Source organism: Castanea sativa, chromosome 4 (assembly GCF_040712315.1).
Source record: "Castanea sativa cultivar Marrone di Chiusa Pesio chromosome 4, ASM4071231v1".
Lineage (NCBI taxonomy): Eukaryota > Viridiplantae > Streptophyta > Magnoliopsida > Fagales > Fagaceae > Castanea > Castanea sativa.
The window spans coordinates 45,945,657-45,959,755 of record NC_134016.1 but is presented as its reverse complement, the minus strand read 5'-3'; the positions used below and the strand labels follow the sequence as shown (position 1 = coordinate 45,959,755).

Sequence of the window (14,099 nt, the reverse complement as noted above, 5' to 3'; positions counted from 1 at the left end):
GTTTAGTATGGGTGGATTTAGAAGTTTTTTTTTTATTGAATCTAAGTTGTTTCAGTTGGAGGTGGAGGAAGGAGGGAACTTTTACTCCCTTAAGATTTTTGAATGGGGAAAATGTTACATGCAATTAGTTTTTATGGGTAAGAGTGTAGCACTTTGGGTGATGTGGAGTCTAAAACACACCGTGATAGGGGTTAATCCTAAGCATTTTTTTACGTTCAGGGATGGTGATACTGCTTATACTTTGCAATGGGGGTCCAATTTGTTTGGACAATACTTATCTGTGACAGAGCTTAAGGTAGGGGGGTTGAGGAGAACTATCATTATTCCTGCCGGTAAGTCACAAGGAGGATGGAGAACTTTTGGGATTGAATTAAGAAGAATATTCAAACCTTCTCAATATGCGTTAGGTGGATTGAATTTTGTATCGTACAAGTATAAGCAGGTTCCAAAAAATCGTTCTGCCGGGTCCATGTGGAAGCTGTCAAAGCTCCAGTACAGGCAAGGTTGAAGCCTATTCAGCAGATTTTTATCAAAGAAAAGGTCAAGGATGGTGTTGTGGAGAATATTTTGGAGCCTCCGAGGGACAATTCTCACACACAGGTAGTAGTTCATGAAACTCAGGCTGGAAGTTTTTCCCAAGCAGCCGTGAGTGGTGGTGAGGGTGGTGAAGGTGGTATTAATGGTAAGAATATTATTGAGGAGAAAATCCCGGAAGCAAATAAGCTCAATATCCCTTTGAAGTTTAATTTGAATTAAAAAATTGTTGAATTTGGAAAGTGGCGTGATAATAGGAAGTCCCGTTGGTTTGGGAGAGGGCTGATTGTGGATGTGAATGAGTTTGGAAAGAGGCGGGTTTCCTGGGATAGAGTTAAGGGTGGTAAACAAGCTGGCAATTGGGTAGCAAGGGAGAGTAATATTGCTCAGAATAAAACAGTGGGGCTGGGCCCATGCAATCAGAAAGCCCACGTAACTTTGAGTAAAACAGTAGGCCTTTCGGGAAGTAAGGTGTCTACTTTGGGCCTGGGTTTGACAAGCCCATGTAACTTTGAGGTTGGAGAGAGTTCTATTAGTGGCCTTAATGTTCTGGAGACTTCTCATCGGAACTGTTTAGTTAATCTGAGCTTAGGTAGGAGTGAAACCATTGCCTTGAAGAAATTTGAGAGCTCCAGGGACTTGCCCACTACAACGGTGATGCTTGCGATGTCACCGAAGGTAATCTTGGACACGAGCTCCTCCGTAGCAGTGATGGAAGTGGCAGGTGAGGGTGGTCAGCACAGCCCAACCCGCTTCGCTCCAACACCCACCGTGCCGATAGAACGAAAGGAAGTGGCCCATGCATCCCACGACCCAATATCGGCGATCGGTGACCCGAGTGGGTCGATGTTGGTGCCAGTGGTGTCCTCGGCCACGATGTCCTCAATTATTGCACCGGAAGTGACTGGTGCCGATAGTTTTGGTGGTCTGAGAAATCAGACCCAGTCTTCCACCATGCCAGTCAAGCCAGTGGGGGTGGTCCAAGCATCCAATGAGACATCTCAGGTGGCAAAGGAAGATGGGGAAGAGGATTTTGTGGGTTCGGAAGGTTCAGCCACTACAAATTATGACTCTGATTCTGAGGGAGTTTATTTATCTGGTCCTACTATTAGGGAGTTGGTTGGAGACTTGGATAAGTCTTGGGGTAATTCCAAAGACTGGATGCTACAATTGCGTGATGGCAGACAATTAGTGATCCCATTGTCATTGTATCGATCTCCAGATTGTATGTCAGTCTGCTCAAGTTTGGAGGGCGAGTGTGTATCAGGTAATGTTTCTACTACTAATGCAGGGCAGAGGGTTACTTGGGCAGATGAGGATGAGGGGCTAGTAGAGTCTTTGTTTGTGGTTCCCAAGTCAGAGAATGAGATGTGGGAATTTGATGAAAGGCTGAGGTATTGTGAGAGAGGTGATGAGCCATTAGTTGTGGTACCTTTGGCCACTGAAGGTCTGTTGGAGTTGGTGTCTAGTCTTCTGAAGGAGATTGGGTGTAAGGAGAGTGTGGACAATTGTCAACCATCACTATGGGTAACCAATAGGATTAAGGCTTTTAAGAAATCTGTGGGCATTTTGCTAGAAGGTTTTGAGGAGCAGATTACAGGATTGTTATTAGCCATAGAGGCCAGAAAGAAACATAAATAGAAACTTGTGGTGGGTGATCAGACGAAGTTGGTCAAGTCAGGCCAGAAAGGTCAGCGGGAGTTGAAGAATTTTTTGTCATCCTTGAATGTTGAGTATGATCCAAATAAAGTAAGGAGTGCAAGTTCTAAGCAAGCTGTTGTGCCTTATCAATGAGAGTGATGATTGTTTCTTGGAACGTTAGAGGGTTGAATGAGCAGGATAAAAGGCTGAAGGTTAGAAATCTGATTAGGCAATGGGGGCAAGATGTGGTTTGTCTCCAAGAAACCAAAATGGGGCTGATTAATAGAGCGGTGATTCGTAGCTTGTGGGGTAGCCAACATGTTGACTGGTCTTATTTAGGTTCTTGTGGAGCTTTTGGTGGGGTGTTAATGATGTGGGACACTCGGGTAGTGAATAAAATGGAGGAAGCAATGAGGAGATTTTCGGTTTCTTGTAAGTTTACAAGTGTGTCAGATTAGTTTGTTTGGGCGTTTACTAGTGTGTTTGGTCCTAATTTACACCAAGATAGGAGGTTTTTATGGGAGGAACTCTGTGGCTTAAATAGTTGGTGGAGTGTCCCATGGTGTGTGGGTGGTGACTTTAATGTGGTTAGGTTCCCTTCCGAACAATTGGGATCTACTTCTTTCACTGTTGCTATGCGGGAGTTTTCCAATTTTATTTCGGAACAGGGTCTTCTTGATCTGCCATTGCAAGGGGGTACTTTTACTTGGTTAAATTCTAGAGAAGTTGCTTCGAAGGCTAGGCTAGACAGATTTTTGTTTTCTGCAGATTGGGAGGATAAGTTTCCAACAGTTTCTCAAAAACGGATGTCTAGGTTGTGCTCGGATCATTTTCCAGTTGTCCTTAAGGGTGGATCGTTTCAGAGAGGGAGTATGCCGTTTAGATTTGAGAATATGTGGCTTAAGGATGAGGGTTTTGTGGATAGGGTTCGGTCTTGGTGGGATTCCTATCAGGTCCATGGTGCACCGAGTTTTATTCTGGCTAATAAATTAAAGCTCTTAAAAAATGATTTGAAAAGATGGAATGTGGAGGAGTTTGGTCATGTTGAAGTTTGGATTAAAAAATTGTGGAAGGGCCTAAGTGTTCTAGAGAATATAGAGGAGAGTCGGGGATTATCAGTGGAGGAAAGAGTAGAAATGGGAAGAATTCGTGATGAGTTAGAAAAAGCTACTCTGTTGGAAGAAATATGTTGGAGACAAAAATCTAGAGTTCTCTGTGTTAGGGAAGGAGACAGGAATACTAAAATTTTCCACCGTATAGCTAATTCTCATAAGAGGGTTAATTCTATTGATAGGCTTATGGTGGATGGGGTGTTGTCTTCGGATCTGGCTGCTATAGCAGACTGTATATCTCAGTTTTATTGACAACTTTATTTTGAGAATGTGGCTCATAGACCTATCTTAGATGATGTGGATTTTTCTAGTATCTCAATGGAAGATGCAAGTTGGCTAGATAGGCCTTTTGAGGAAGAAGAGGTGTTTGGGGTGATTAATGATTTTAATGGTGATAATGCACCTAGCCCGGATGGCTTTTCCATGGCATTCTTCCAGTCTTGTTGGAGTGTTTTGAAAACAAAATTATGGTTGTATTCCATAATTTCCATACTCAGGCGGTGTTTGAGAATATTCTTAATGCTTTGTTCCTTGCCCTTATCCCCAAGAAAGTGGATGCTGTGGAGGTTAAGGACTTTCGGCCTATTAGCTTAGTTGGTGGGATTTATAAGATTATTTCTAAGGTGTTGGCTAATCGGTTTCGTAGGGTGGCACATAGGCTTATTTCGGATTCACAAAATGCTTTTGTGAAGGGCAGACAGATTTTGGATTCCGTCTTGATTGCTTCTAAGTGCATTGATAGTAGATTGAAGTTAGGAGTTCCAGGTGTGTTGTGTAAATTGGATGTGGAGAAGGCATATGATCATGTGAGTTGAGATTTTTTAATGTATATGCTTCAACGTTGTGGTTTCTCAGAGAAATGGATAAGGTATTGCATTTCAACTGTAAAGTTTTCCATTCTTATAAATGGTAGCCCTCCTGATTTCTTTGGAAGTTCTAGGGGGCTTCGAGAAGGGGATCCTTTATCTCCATTGTTGTTTGATATTGTGATGGAGGCATTAAGTCGTATGTTGGATGTGGCTGCCTTTGCTGGGCAATTCTCAGGTTTTTCTGTGGGTAGTACGGCTGGTCCATCTGTGATGGTGTCTCATCTCTTATTTGCAGATGACACTCCAATTTTTTGTGATGCTGAACCATCTCAGATTGCTAGTTTGAGGGTGATTCTTGCTAGATTTGAGGAGGTGTCAGGGCTTCGTATTAATTTGGGGGAATCTGAGTTGGTACCTATTGGTGGGGTGCACAATTTGGAGGCTTTGGTGGGGCTATTAGGGTGTGGGCAGTCTTCTCTGCCCTTGAAATATTTGGGCGTTCCATTAGGTGCAAAATTTAAGGATTTATCGGTTTTGAATCCTATTTTAGAGAGAATAGAGAGGAGATTAGCAGGTTGGAAGAGATTGTATTTATCTAAAGGGGGTAAGGTGACACTCATTAAAAGCTCACTCTCGTCTTTACCTACATACTTTCTTTCCCTTCTTCCGTTACCAGGTAAGGTGGCAAAGCGTATGGAGAAATCACAGAGAGATTTTTTGTGGAATGGGATTGGTGGTGAACCTAAAATACATTTAGTTAATTGGGCCAAGGTATGTAGGCCGTCACAGGTTGGGGGTTGGGTATAAGACGGTTGGGAAACTTTAATTCTGCCTTGCTAGGAAAATGGTTGTGGAGGTATGACATGGAGATTGACGCTTTATGGAGGAGGGTTATAGAGGCAAAATATGGGAACATTTGGGGTGGTTGGTGTACGAAAAAGGTGACAAGTCCTTATGGGGTCAGCCTGTGGAGATACATTAGAAGTGGCTGGTTGAACTTCTCTAAACTCCTAGTTTATGATGTGGGAGATGGTACTAGAGTGAAATTTTGAAAGCATGTGTGGTGTGGGGATTGTACTTTACAAGAGGCATTTTTGAAGCTTTATTGTCTTAGTAGGTCTAAGGATTCCTCGGTGGCTGAAGTTATGGGTTGGTCTACTGGGAGGTTTCACTAGAATGTGCAATTTCGTCGTCCACCACAAGATTGGGAAGAAGAAGCCTTTGATCGGTTTATGGGGTTGGTCTATTCTTTGTCAATGTGGGGGTTTGACCTAGATAAGGTTTGTTGGAAGCCTGGAAGGAATAGAGGTTTTGAGGTTAGAGGTTACTATAGCTCTTTCTAGCCTCCTATTCTGGGTTCCTTTCCATGGAGAATGATATAAGGCACCTCCAAGGGTGGCTTTCTTTTCTTGGTCTGCTTCCTTATGTAAGATTTTAATAACAGACAACCTTCGTAAAAGACAAGTGATAGCGCTTGATTGGTGCTATATGTGTAAGAGGTGTGGAGAGTCGGTGGATCATCTTCTACTTCATTGATCTATAGCTTGGGAGTTGTAGTTGTTGGTTTTCTGCTTGTTTGGTATTCAATGGGTTATGCCTCATATTGTTCTTGAGTTGTTTGAGGCTTGGCAAGGAAAGTTTGCATGACATCGTCACATTGATGTTTGGAAATTAGTGCCTCATTGCTTGATGTGGTGCATTTGACGTGAAAGGAATGCTAGAAGCTTTGAGGGTTGTGAACGTTCTTTGCTAGAGCTTAAGTCTTTTTTCTTACACACTCTCTTTGAATGGAGTGTGGTATTTTCCCATTTTTCTTGTTCTACCTTTTCTATTTTTCTTGACCGTTGTTCTTTGGATTCCTAATTTGTGCCCCATAGTACATCCCCAATGTACTTGGCTTGGCATTTTTTCTATTATTAATAATATTCTTACGTTATTTATCAAAAAAAATTTATATCTTAAAGAATTCCTGCTTGTTAACTTATTGTCCCATTTTGGAACAGAACACATGCAGGTTTATTCTTGAACAATGATGTTTCTTGTTCCTCTCTCTCTCTCTCTCTCTCTCTCTCTCTCTCTCTCTCTCTATCTATATATATATATATATATATATATAGGCATGTAGGAGTCTTGTAGCTCAGTGGCATTGCTTGGTTCTCTTTATGAGAAACAGGGTTTGAATCCCTCCTCCCTCCACTTGCTGTAACAACTGTATTATTAAAAAAAAAAAAAGTTTCTTTCTATTCAGCCTTTTTTCTTATTCCCTCATTAAATGCAAAATTTGGTACCATTTTTTCCATTTGCCTTGAACTGTCGTTTGCTAACGTTATTCTTCTTATCAATCTATAGGAAATATATTCCATTAAACTACCTGGTGATCCAAAGCTTGGAGAAGGGAAGCCTGAAAACCAAAACCATGCTATAATCTTCACTCGCGGGGAAGCTGTTCAAACCATCGACATGAATCAGGTATCTCTCATGCTCGCAAAAAATTGACATAAATTTACATCCCCTATTTAGGTGGTCACCTTTGTATCTTTTTGGGTTTTTGCTTAGTCTTTTAATTGGAAAAGGCAATTTGTTATGAGTGGTTCAATTCATGTCTCTTTAACTTTAGCAAAGAACGATATAGATATGATCTGTACATAGTAACACCTTTATTTTCTGATGTAGGACAATTACCTTGAGGAGGCAATGAAAATGAGAAATCTACTCGAGGAGTTTCGTGGTAATCATGGTATTCGACCGCCAACTATTCTTGGTGTAAGGGAGCATGTTTTTACAGGAAGGTTTGTCATGCTACTACTTAAATTATAGTCCATTTTTGTTTAAAATTCAGTAGTGGTCTTTCTTACCTCTTACTTGTTGAATGTGTAAATGCAGTGTCTCATCATTAGCTTGGTTCATGTCCAATCAAGAGACTAGCTTTGTAACCTTGGGTCAGCGTGTTTTAGCAAGTCCACTCAAGTGAGTCGTCAAAAACTTATCTTATAAAAAAGTGATTGAATTGACTTATAGATCATTTTTTCAGGATTCAGTAGTTAACTTTTTAGCTGTTTTCACACATAAAAGGTTGGAGGAAGTGGAGAAAAGTTGAATTCCACTAGTTTGGAAAGTGTGGGTTATGAATTTGAACTGTTTATTAGAACATTATAAATCAAAAAACACAACATGCTCTATTGAGTTGGGCGATAGAAGTGTATTGTATTATGGTGTTTGCAATTACTTGACTTTGTTCTATCATTAATATATATACACATGCGTTGCAGAGTCCGCATGCATTATGGACATCCAGATGTGTTTGATCGAATATTTCATGTAACTCGCGGAGGCATCAGTAAGGCGTCACGTGTTATTAACATTAGTGAGGATATATATGCAGGTAAGTATGAAGGGCATTAATGATTTGCTTCTTATTGCTGTATTTAGTGTCTGTTGTTAACAAGTTTACCTATACTCTTTCTTCTATACATGATATCTATTCCAGATTTCATATTGAAGCATTGGCTAATTTATATTATTTGCTTCACTTAGACATGTCTTTGAATGAGTTTTTTCACAGGGGAAGGAATTGTAGTTGCTTTATTTCCCTTGTTCGTTGAGAGAAGGGACTAGAGAGCTACATCATTTGATGAACTGCATCTCTGCAAATGTAGCCATGCAACTTGTTTATCAAATAAGACTAATAGATTTTTTTTTATTAAACAAAAAAAAAATTTGAAATAGTGGGCATTTAAAGTCTTCAGTGACATAATAGTCACATAGGTTAATATGTTTGCTTTGCATTGATTTTATTGGTTAAATTGTAGTCACCATTTAGTGGTTCCTGGAAAATTACTTTTTTGGATTCAACTTTGCTACAAGTTGGTTCACTGTTTTTTATGTTTGAAGATTGAACTCTAGTTCCGAGCCAACAAGAAAAGCATTTCTTTTCTTTTTAAGGAAAAAAAAAATCAAGGATAAATTATTGATGAAGTTGAAACAATAGAGTATAGCAATGTTTCTCAATAGGTAATCCACTATTAACGAAGATGAATTTCTTCTATCACCATCATTAGTTTGTAGTCATGACAGGTTGGTGTTTTGATTTAACGACTGCTCTAGGCATTGTTCTGTATTCCTATGTTTTGGAGTTTCCTTATCTTTCAAATTTTGTATTGTAATGTTTAGTTTGTAGCTTTTGGAGAACCTTTTGTGTGCTTGTGTTACTTGTATTGATTTCCTGTCTTTCTTTTCAAATAATTATCTTTCTCAAAAAAGGACACATTGGCAGTGAATCTACCTACCTATGGAACCTTTCTTCTTCTTATTTGGGGTTTTTTGGGGGGGGTGGAGTGGAGGGTAAAAGAAAAGGTTCATTATTGAATCATGGTATTTATTAATTAGAGAGGTTGTGTACCTTTTTCTTTTCCCAGGTCCCATTTACTCTGTATTAGAAGCCTTATAAAATTGTGGTTGATGTTGACTTTATATGTCCTTCCATTGTTGCCCAAGTAAACCTCCACTGAGGAGAATAGAATAATTCTCTTTCATCGAGAAGCGAGTTAAAAGTACACAAGTTCAATAATTCCAATCATATTAGAGAAAGGATGACTACTCAAGGCAGCCATCCAATCATACATAGGACGGAAAAATAACAATTTCAATTCCAAAAGTGAGCGCTCGTTCCTTTTGAACATGTGATTGTAATGTTCTCTCCAAATATTGACATCAAACATAAGGTAGTGCACCCCATATATCCTGACTGCAATGCGAACCAAAACCCCTTTCCAACATTTTTTTATTCAGCATTCTTATTGTTTAGTCTGTCAAGATTTATTTTCCTTTGCAATTTAGGTAAAGGGAAATCTGATCGCTCATATAAAGTCTAGCATAGAAGTGCAGGCATTTCTTGGTCGGTTATCAGTATAATTGTATTTTATCCCATTCTATGATACAATTTGATAGAGGGTTCTGCCTTCCTTTCTTAGACATATTTTATGCTTAAAGAATAAAAATTTTCATTATAAATTTTCATTAAAGAGAAGAAATTTTCTAAGACATCTTTTAGTTCTCCTCTCTTGTAACTAATTTTCTGTTCTTTTCTTTTTCCTGCTTGTACTTTTCAACTTCTTTGTGCTTTTTTTGCACAAAGTAGTTTTTTTTTTTTTTAATAGATACTTATCTCACTTTAATATATATACATATATATATATATATATATATATATATATATATATATATATATATATATATATATATATTTGGGGTTAAATTTTTTACTTAAATGAAAAAAAAAAAATTTGTTATATTCAGCAAGAGAGTTTTCCAATTACCTTGTTTTGCATTACTTTCTTCCTATTTATTATGTCAATTGCAGTTGCAAATTTCCTTGTCAATATTTATTCACTGAAGTGTATACTTCTTTTGTTGATTATGTAACAACGCTAAGAGATGGATCATGTGTGATACATTATAATTTATGTATTCACTGCCCAGCCTCCATGGTACTTTGACCATGACTAATGGCTGCTAGTTTTGCGCTAAGCTTATTCTGCTTGAACTTGGTCTGAAATTACTTCTTCTCTTTGCAAATGTTATCTGTTTATTTTTAACAATTGATATGGTTTATTTAAGCATTCTGTTGGTTCTCGTAGCATGAGATTATAGAATATTTTTAATTTTTGTTGCAGGGTTTAACTCCACATTGCGGCAGGGTAACATAACACATCATGAGTATATTCAGGTTAATTATACTCGTAAATTTGACTGTTTATGTTGAATTTTTTTTGTTTCTTTTATGGTTGCTTGATAGCTGCTGCTTCTCATACAGGTTGGAAAGGGAAGGGATGTTGGATTAAACCAGATTGCCCTATTTGAAGGGAAAGTGGCAGGTGGAAATGGAGAACAAGTCCTTAGCAGGGATATATACAGGCTAGGACAATTGTTTGATTTCTTTAGAATGCTGTCATTCTTTTTCACAACTGTTGGTTACTATGTGTGTACAATGGTATGGTTCAATCATATCCTGTTCTTTTGTTATTTTAGATCATTTAAATAACTAGTCCCTGGAATGTGCTGATAAGAATTTCCTTGTTATTGCAGATGACAGTCCTTACAATATACATATTTTTGTATGGAAGAGCTTACCTGGTAATCTAACAAAGTTAATTTCCCTTCCTGTGTTATTCACCATGTTACGTAAATGAATAATAATTATTTTGCCTGAAGCTTACTCTTCTTCCTAATTTTATAATAGCTACAATGATTATAAATGTATAAAATTGTTACTGTCAAATTTCTGGTTAAGCTCAGGGGTAACACTAGCTTATTGTCTATTACACAATTTGTATAACTGGCTAGGTAAGGAAGTTTAGGAATTTGTGCTGCATTTCTTGCAGCCTGGTAGATGGGGAGGGTCAAGCTTTAAATTGAGCTTTTGTCACCGAAAAAAAGAAAAAAAGAAAAAAAAAAGGGAAAGTTAAGCTTTATGGAACACTTGCCAAAAGGTACCTGTGGTTAAATGTTTTAGAACATGTGTCCGCATGCAGTGACTGAGCCTTAAAAAAAAAAAAATACTAAGCGCTTTTTTTTTTTTGGGTAAATAGGGAGAGGGGGCTGATGGGGGTTCAAGCCTCAATACCCAGGCACCACAAGAGGTGCTGGAACCACTGGGGTATCCCTTGAACCCCCAGTAAGAGCTATATTTTTCTGAGTTGGATTAATAAGTTCTAAATCTCTTCTTGGATCTGGTTAGTCTAAGCTATATTTGTTTGTAGACACCGGTTGCATCCTAGAGGGTTGCAGTGCCACCATAGTCAGTGCTCTACCCAAATCCATTCAACCAAGAAAAGTGACTGACTTCTTTATTTTAGTGCACTGATAAGTATAATGTTGTAAACATTGCTTAAAGAATGCTCTTTGGGTTTTAATCTTTGGTTTGTGTACTTCTTCATTGTGTTCAAATGACTAGTACTAGCTGTTGGAGTTAGTGTTCTTGGATATATTGTTCTTCCGTTCAGAATTGCACCAAGGCATCTTACCACTTAATTTAACTTTTTGTCAATCTGCTGCCAACTCCTTCAGGCTTTCTCTGGACTTGATGAAGCAATCTCTAAGGAAGCAAAAATTACGGGTAACTCGGCCCTAGATGCAGCTCTGAATGCTCAGTTCTTGGTCCAGATTGGAATCTTTACTGCAGTGCCAATGATAATGGGTTTCATACTTGAACTGGGATTGTTGAAGGTCAGTATATATTGTCTCCTGCATTTTCCTACGGTGTGGACATTTTTAGGCTCTAGCAGGCTATATATTTAGATAAGTCCATCTTGTCATTTTATACTTTCTGTCTGTTCTAATAATGTTCTTGTCTTCTTCTTTTCTTTATCTTGTTCTTTTTCCTCAATAATTGTATTGCCTTGTGCTTAAGTTTTTGTATTGTTAATCATTTAGTGTTACGTAAATATTTGCAGGCTGTTTTCAGTTTTATTACAATGCAACTTCAGCTGTGTTCTGTCTTCTTCACTTTCTCATTAGGAACAAGAACTCATTATTTTGGACGAACCATCCTCCATGGAGGTGCAAAAGTATGTAAATACATTTTCTGATTTTTCTTTCAAAAGTTATTGTTTATTTTTATATATATATATATATATATATATATATATATATATATATATTTGCAATTGAAAGATTTATTTGCATTTCTATATTTTACTGACAGTACCGAGCAACTGGTAGAGGCTTTGTTGTCCGTCACATCAAGTTTGCTGATAATTACAGGCTTTATTCAAGAAGTCATTTCACCAAAGCGTGAGTGAAATTTTCAAATAGAGGATAGATGATTTTGCTTTTTGGGGAAGGAGTGGGGGGTTAAAGTTATTTATTTGGATGTATCAAGGACTGTTTATTTTCCTGCTACAATGAAGTTGGTTTTTTGCAGACTTGAGGTGGCACTGCTTCTTATAGTTTACATTGCATATGGGTATACGGATGGAGGTGCTGTTTCATTTGTTTTGCTCACCATGAGCAGTTGGTTCCTTGTCCTCTCGTGGCTCTTTGCTCCTTATATCTTCAATCCCTCTGGTTTTGAGTGGCAAAAGTAAGTTCTTAGCTTTTAAATATTTCCTGGAAATTGTCTTTTCTTTTGTGACATTTATGTCCCTGCTTTTACTTCTGTGCATTTTATATGTTTCTGAAACTGTTATAATTTTCTATGTATCATTCTGTCTTTCTCGGTCTTGTAATCCTACTTTCCAATCAACAGGACTGTGGAGGATTTTGATGATTGGACTAGTTGGCTTATGTACAAAGGTGGAGTAGGTGTGAAGGGAGAAGATAGCTGGGAATCTTGGTGGGATGAAGAACAGGTTTATAACTACCAGCACAATTGTTTTCTTGTCTTTATGTAGCTATTGTAATAGAGATTGTTAGAATATTAATTAAATGATTAAATTCACAATTTCCTAAGAGCTTAAACTTTTGGGACAATTGATAATTTATTATGGTATCAGAGCAGGAGATCCTAAGTTCAATCCTTGTCTCTACTCTACCTCCCTTCTAAGATATTAAAAATCTCATGTGTTGGTCCCCACTAATTAAGGGGAGTTTAGGTCCACACATGAGAGGGAGTGTTAGAATATTAGTTAAATGACCTGAGTTCAGTCCTTGTCTTTACTCTACCTCCCACTTAAGTTATTAAAATCCCACTTGTTGGGCCTGACTAATTAAGGGGGAGTTTGGGCCCACATGTGAGGGGGAGCGGTAGAATATTAATTATTAGAGACAATATGTTTCAACTTCACTTTATCTCTTGATAAGCACACATTTTGATATTTGCTTTCGTAATTTGTTTTCCTTTGACGTATAAGATGTTTGATTTTCGTTTTCATTGCAACATGATAATGATTAGCCGACTACAATTTAATAAAAAATTGTTGAGACAATTATTCTCCTTTTTTTCCCGTGTGCTAGAGCTTGATCATTTTTTTAATTTTCTTTCCTTTCTTCCCTTTTGTGGCTTGGATTGGGATTGAAGGTGGGGCATTTTATAGCGCCAAACTCTTTTCTCTATGACTTTTTATGTTGATAAAGGAGAGAAATATTTTCTCTAAGGCACTTCCTTTTCCTGTTTGTTCTATTTTAGAAAGAAAAGCTGCATATTTATTTGGGCTAGGATATGTGAGAATTATTCCATCACATGCTGTCTATGCTCTTTTATATATGAATTTTCTTATGCTTAACAAATGTACCTATGGGCTTGTTATACTTTGTGGATTGGAAGTTCTTCCCAGTAAGTAGTTGTTTTTCATATTCGTTAGTTATGTTCATCTTTTGCAGATGCATATACAAACACTCAGAGGTCGTATATTGGAAACAATTTTGAGTGCGAGGTTCTTCTTTTTCCAATATGGCGTAGTATATAAATTGCATCTCACAGGAAACGATACATCGCTTGCGGTAGCCTTCTTGTCCTTTGTTCTGCACTATAGCTTACATATGTTCTGTATTTTATTCCAAACTAAATTAAGCATATTCATGAATCCCCTTGCTTAGTAAGTGCTTCTAATGTAATTCTATAGATAGGTTGTGATTAATAAGCAGCTCCCTAAGTTCTCCCATCCGTATAAGCAGGAAAAACTATCTTGTACACATTTTGTTTTGCCAGTTCTCTGCAGATTCTGCTAACAAAATTTTAATTGAAATTGCAATTTGTGCCATGTCACAAATTGCTGATCTGACACTCTGGATTTCGTGAGAAATTTTCCTGTGAAAAATGAAGACACTGAAGATAATTTTAATGCCAAAAAAATTTCTCTGCAAAAAGTGCATTGAAATTTTTTTTCTAAAAAGAGTAGAAATCTTGTGACATGTTATTTTCAGGACTGTATTAAATGATATTTGGGAATATATTAATGTGTTCCCATCGTTATAGTGATTTTGGAGATGAGTGTTTATTACCAAAACAAGGAAGCTTCTTGAAGTTGATTGAGATTAAAGAGGCTTACAATCAAAATGTCTGAGG

General features: G+C 37.6%; 1 protein-coding gene across 1 annotated transcript in view; it reads left to right on the top strand.

Moving 5' to 3' along the window:
* Positions 1-14,099, top strand: part of LOC142631785 (callose synthase 10) — a 64,670-nt gene that overhangs the window by 47,630 nt on the left and 2,941 nt on the right. The window contains exons 36-48 of the mRNA XM_075806101.1: positions 6,446-6,565; positions 6,770-6,885; positions 6,980-7,063; positions 7,366-7,478; positions 9,769-9,821; positions 9,909-10,085; positions 10,181-10,228; positions 11,162-11,320; positions 11,548-11,661; positions 11,799-11,887; positions 12,018-12,176; positions 12,342-12,444; positions 13,415-13,534. Coding sequence (XP_075662216.1) covers positions 6,446-6,565; positions 6,770-6,885; positions 6,980-7,063; positions 7,366-7,478; positions 9,769-9,821; positions 9,909-10,085; positions 10,181-10,228; positions 11,162-11,320; positions 11,548-11,661; positions 11,799-11,887; positions 12,018-12,176; positions 12,342-12,444; positions 13,415-13,534 — 1,455 coding nt within the window. The remainder of the gene's footprint in view (positions 1-6,445; positions 6,566-6,769; positions 6,886-6,979; positions 7,064-7,365; positions 7,479-9,768; positions 9,822-9,908; positions 10,086-10,180; positions 10,229-11,161; positions 11,321-11,547; positions 11,662-11,798; positions 11,888-12,017; positions 12,177-12,341; positions 12,445-13,414; positions 13,535-14,099) is intronic.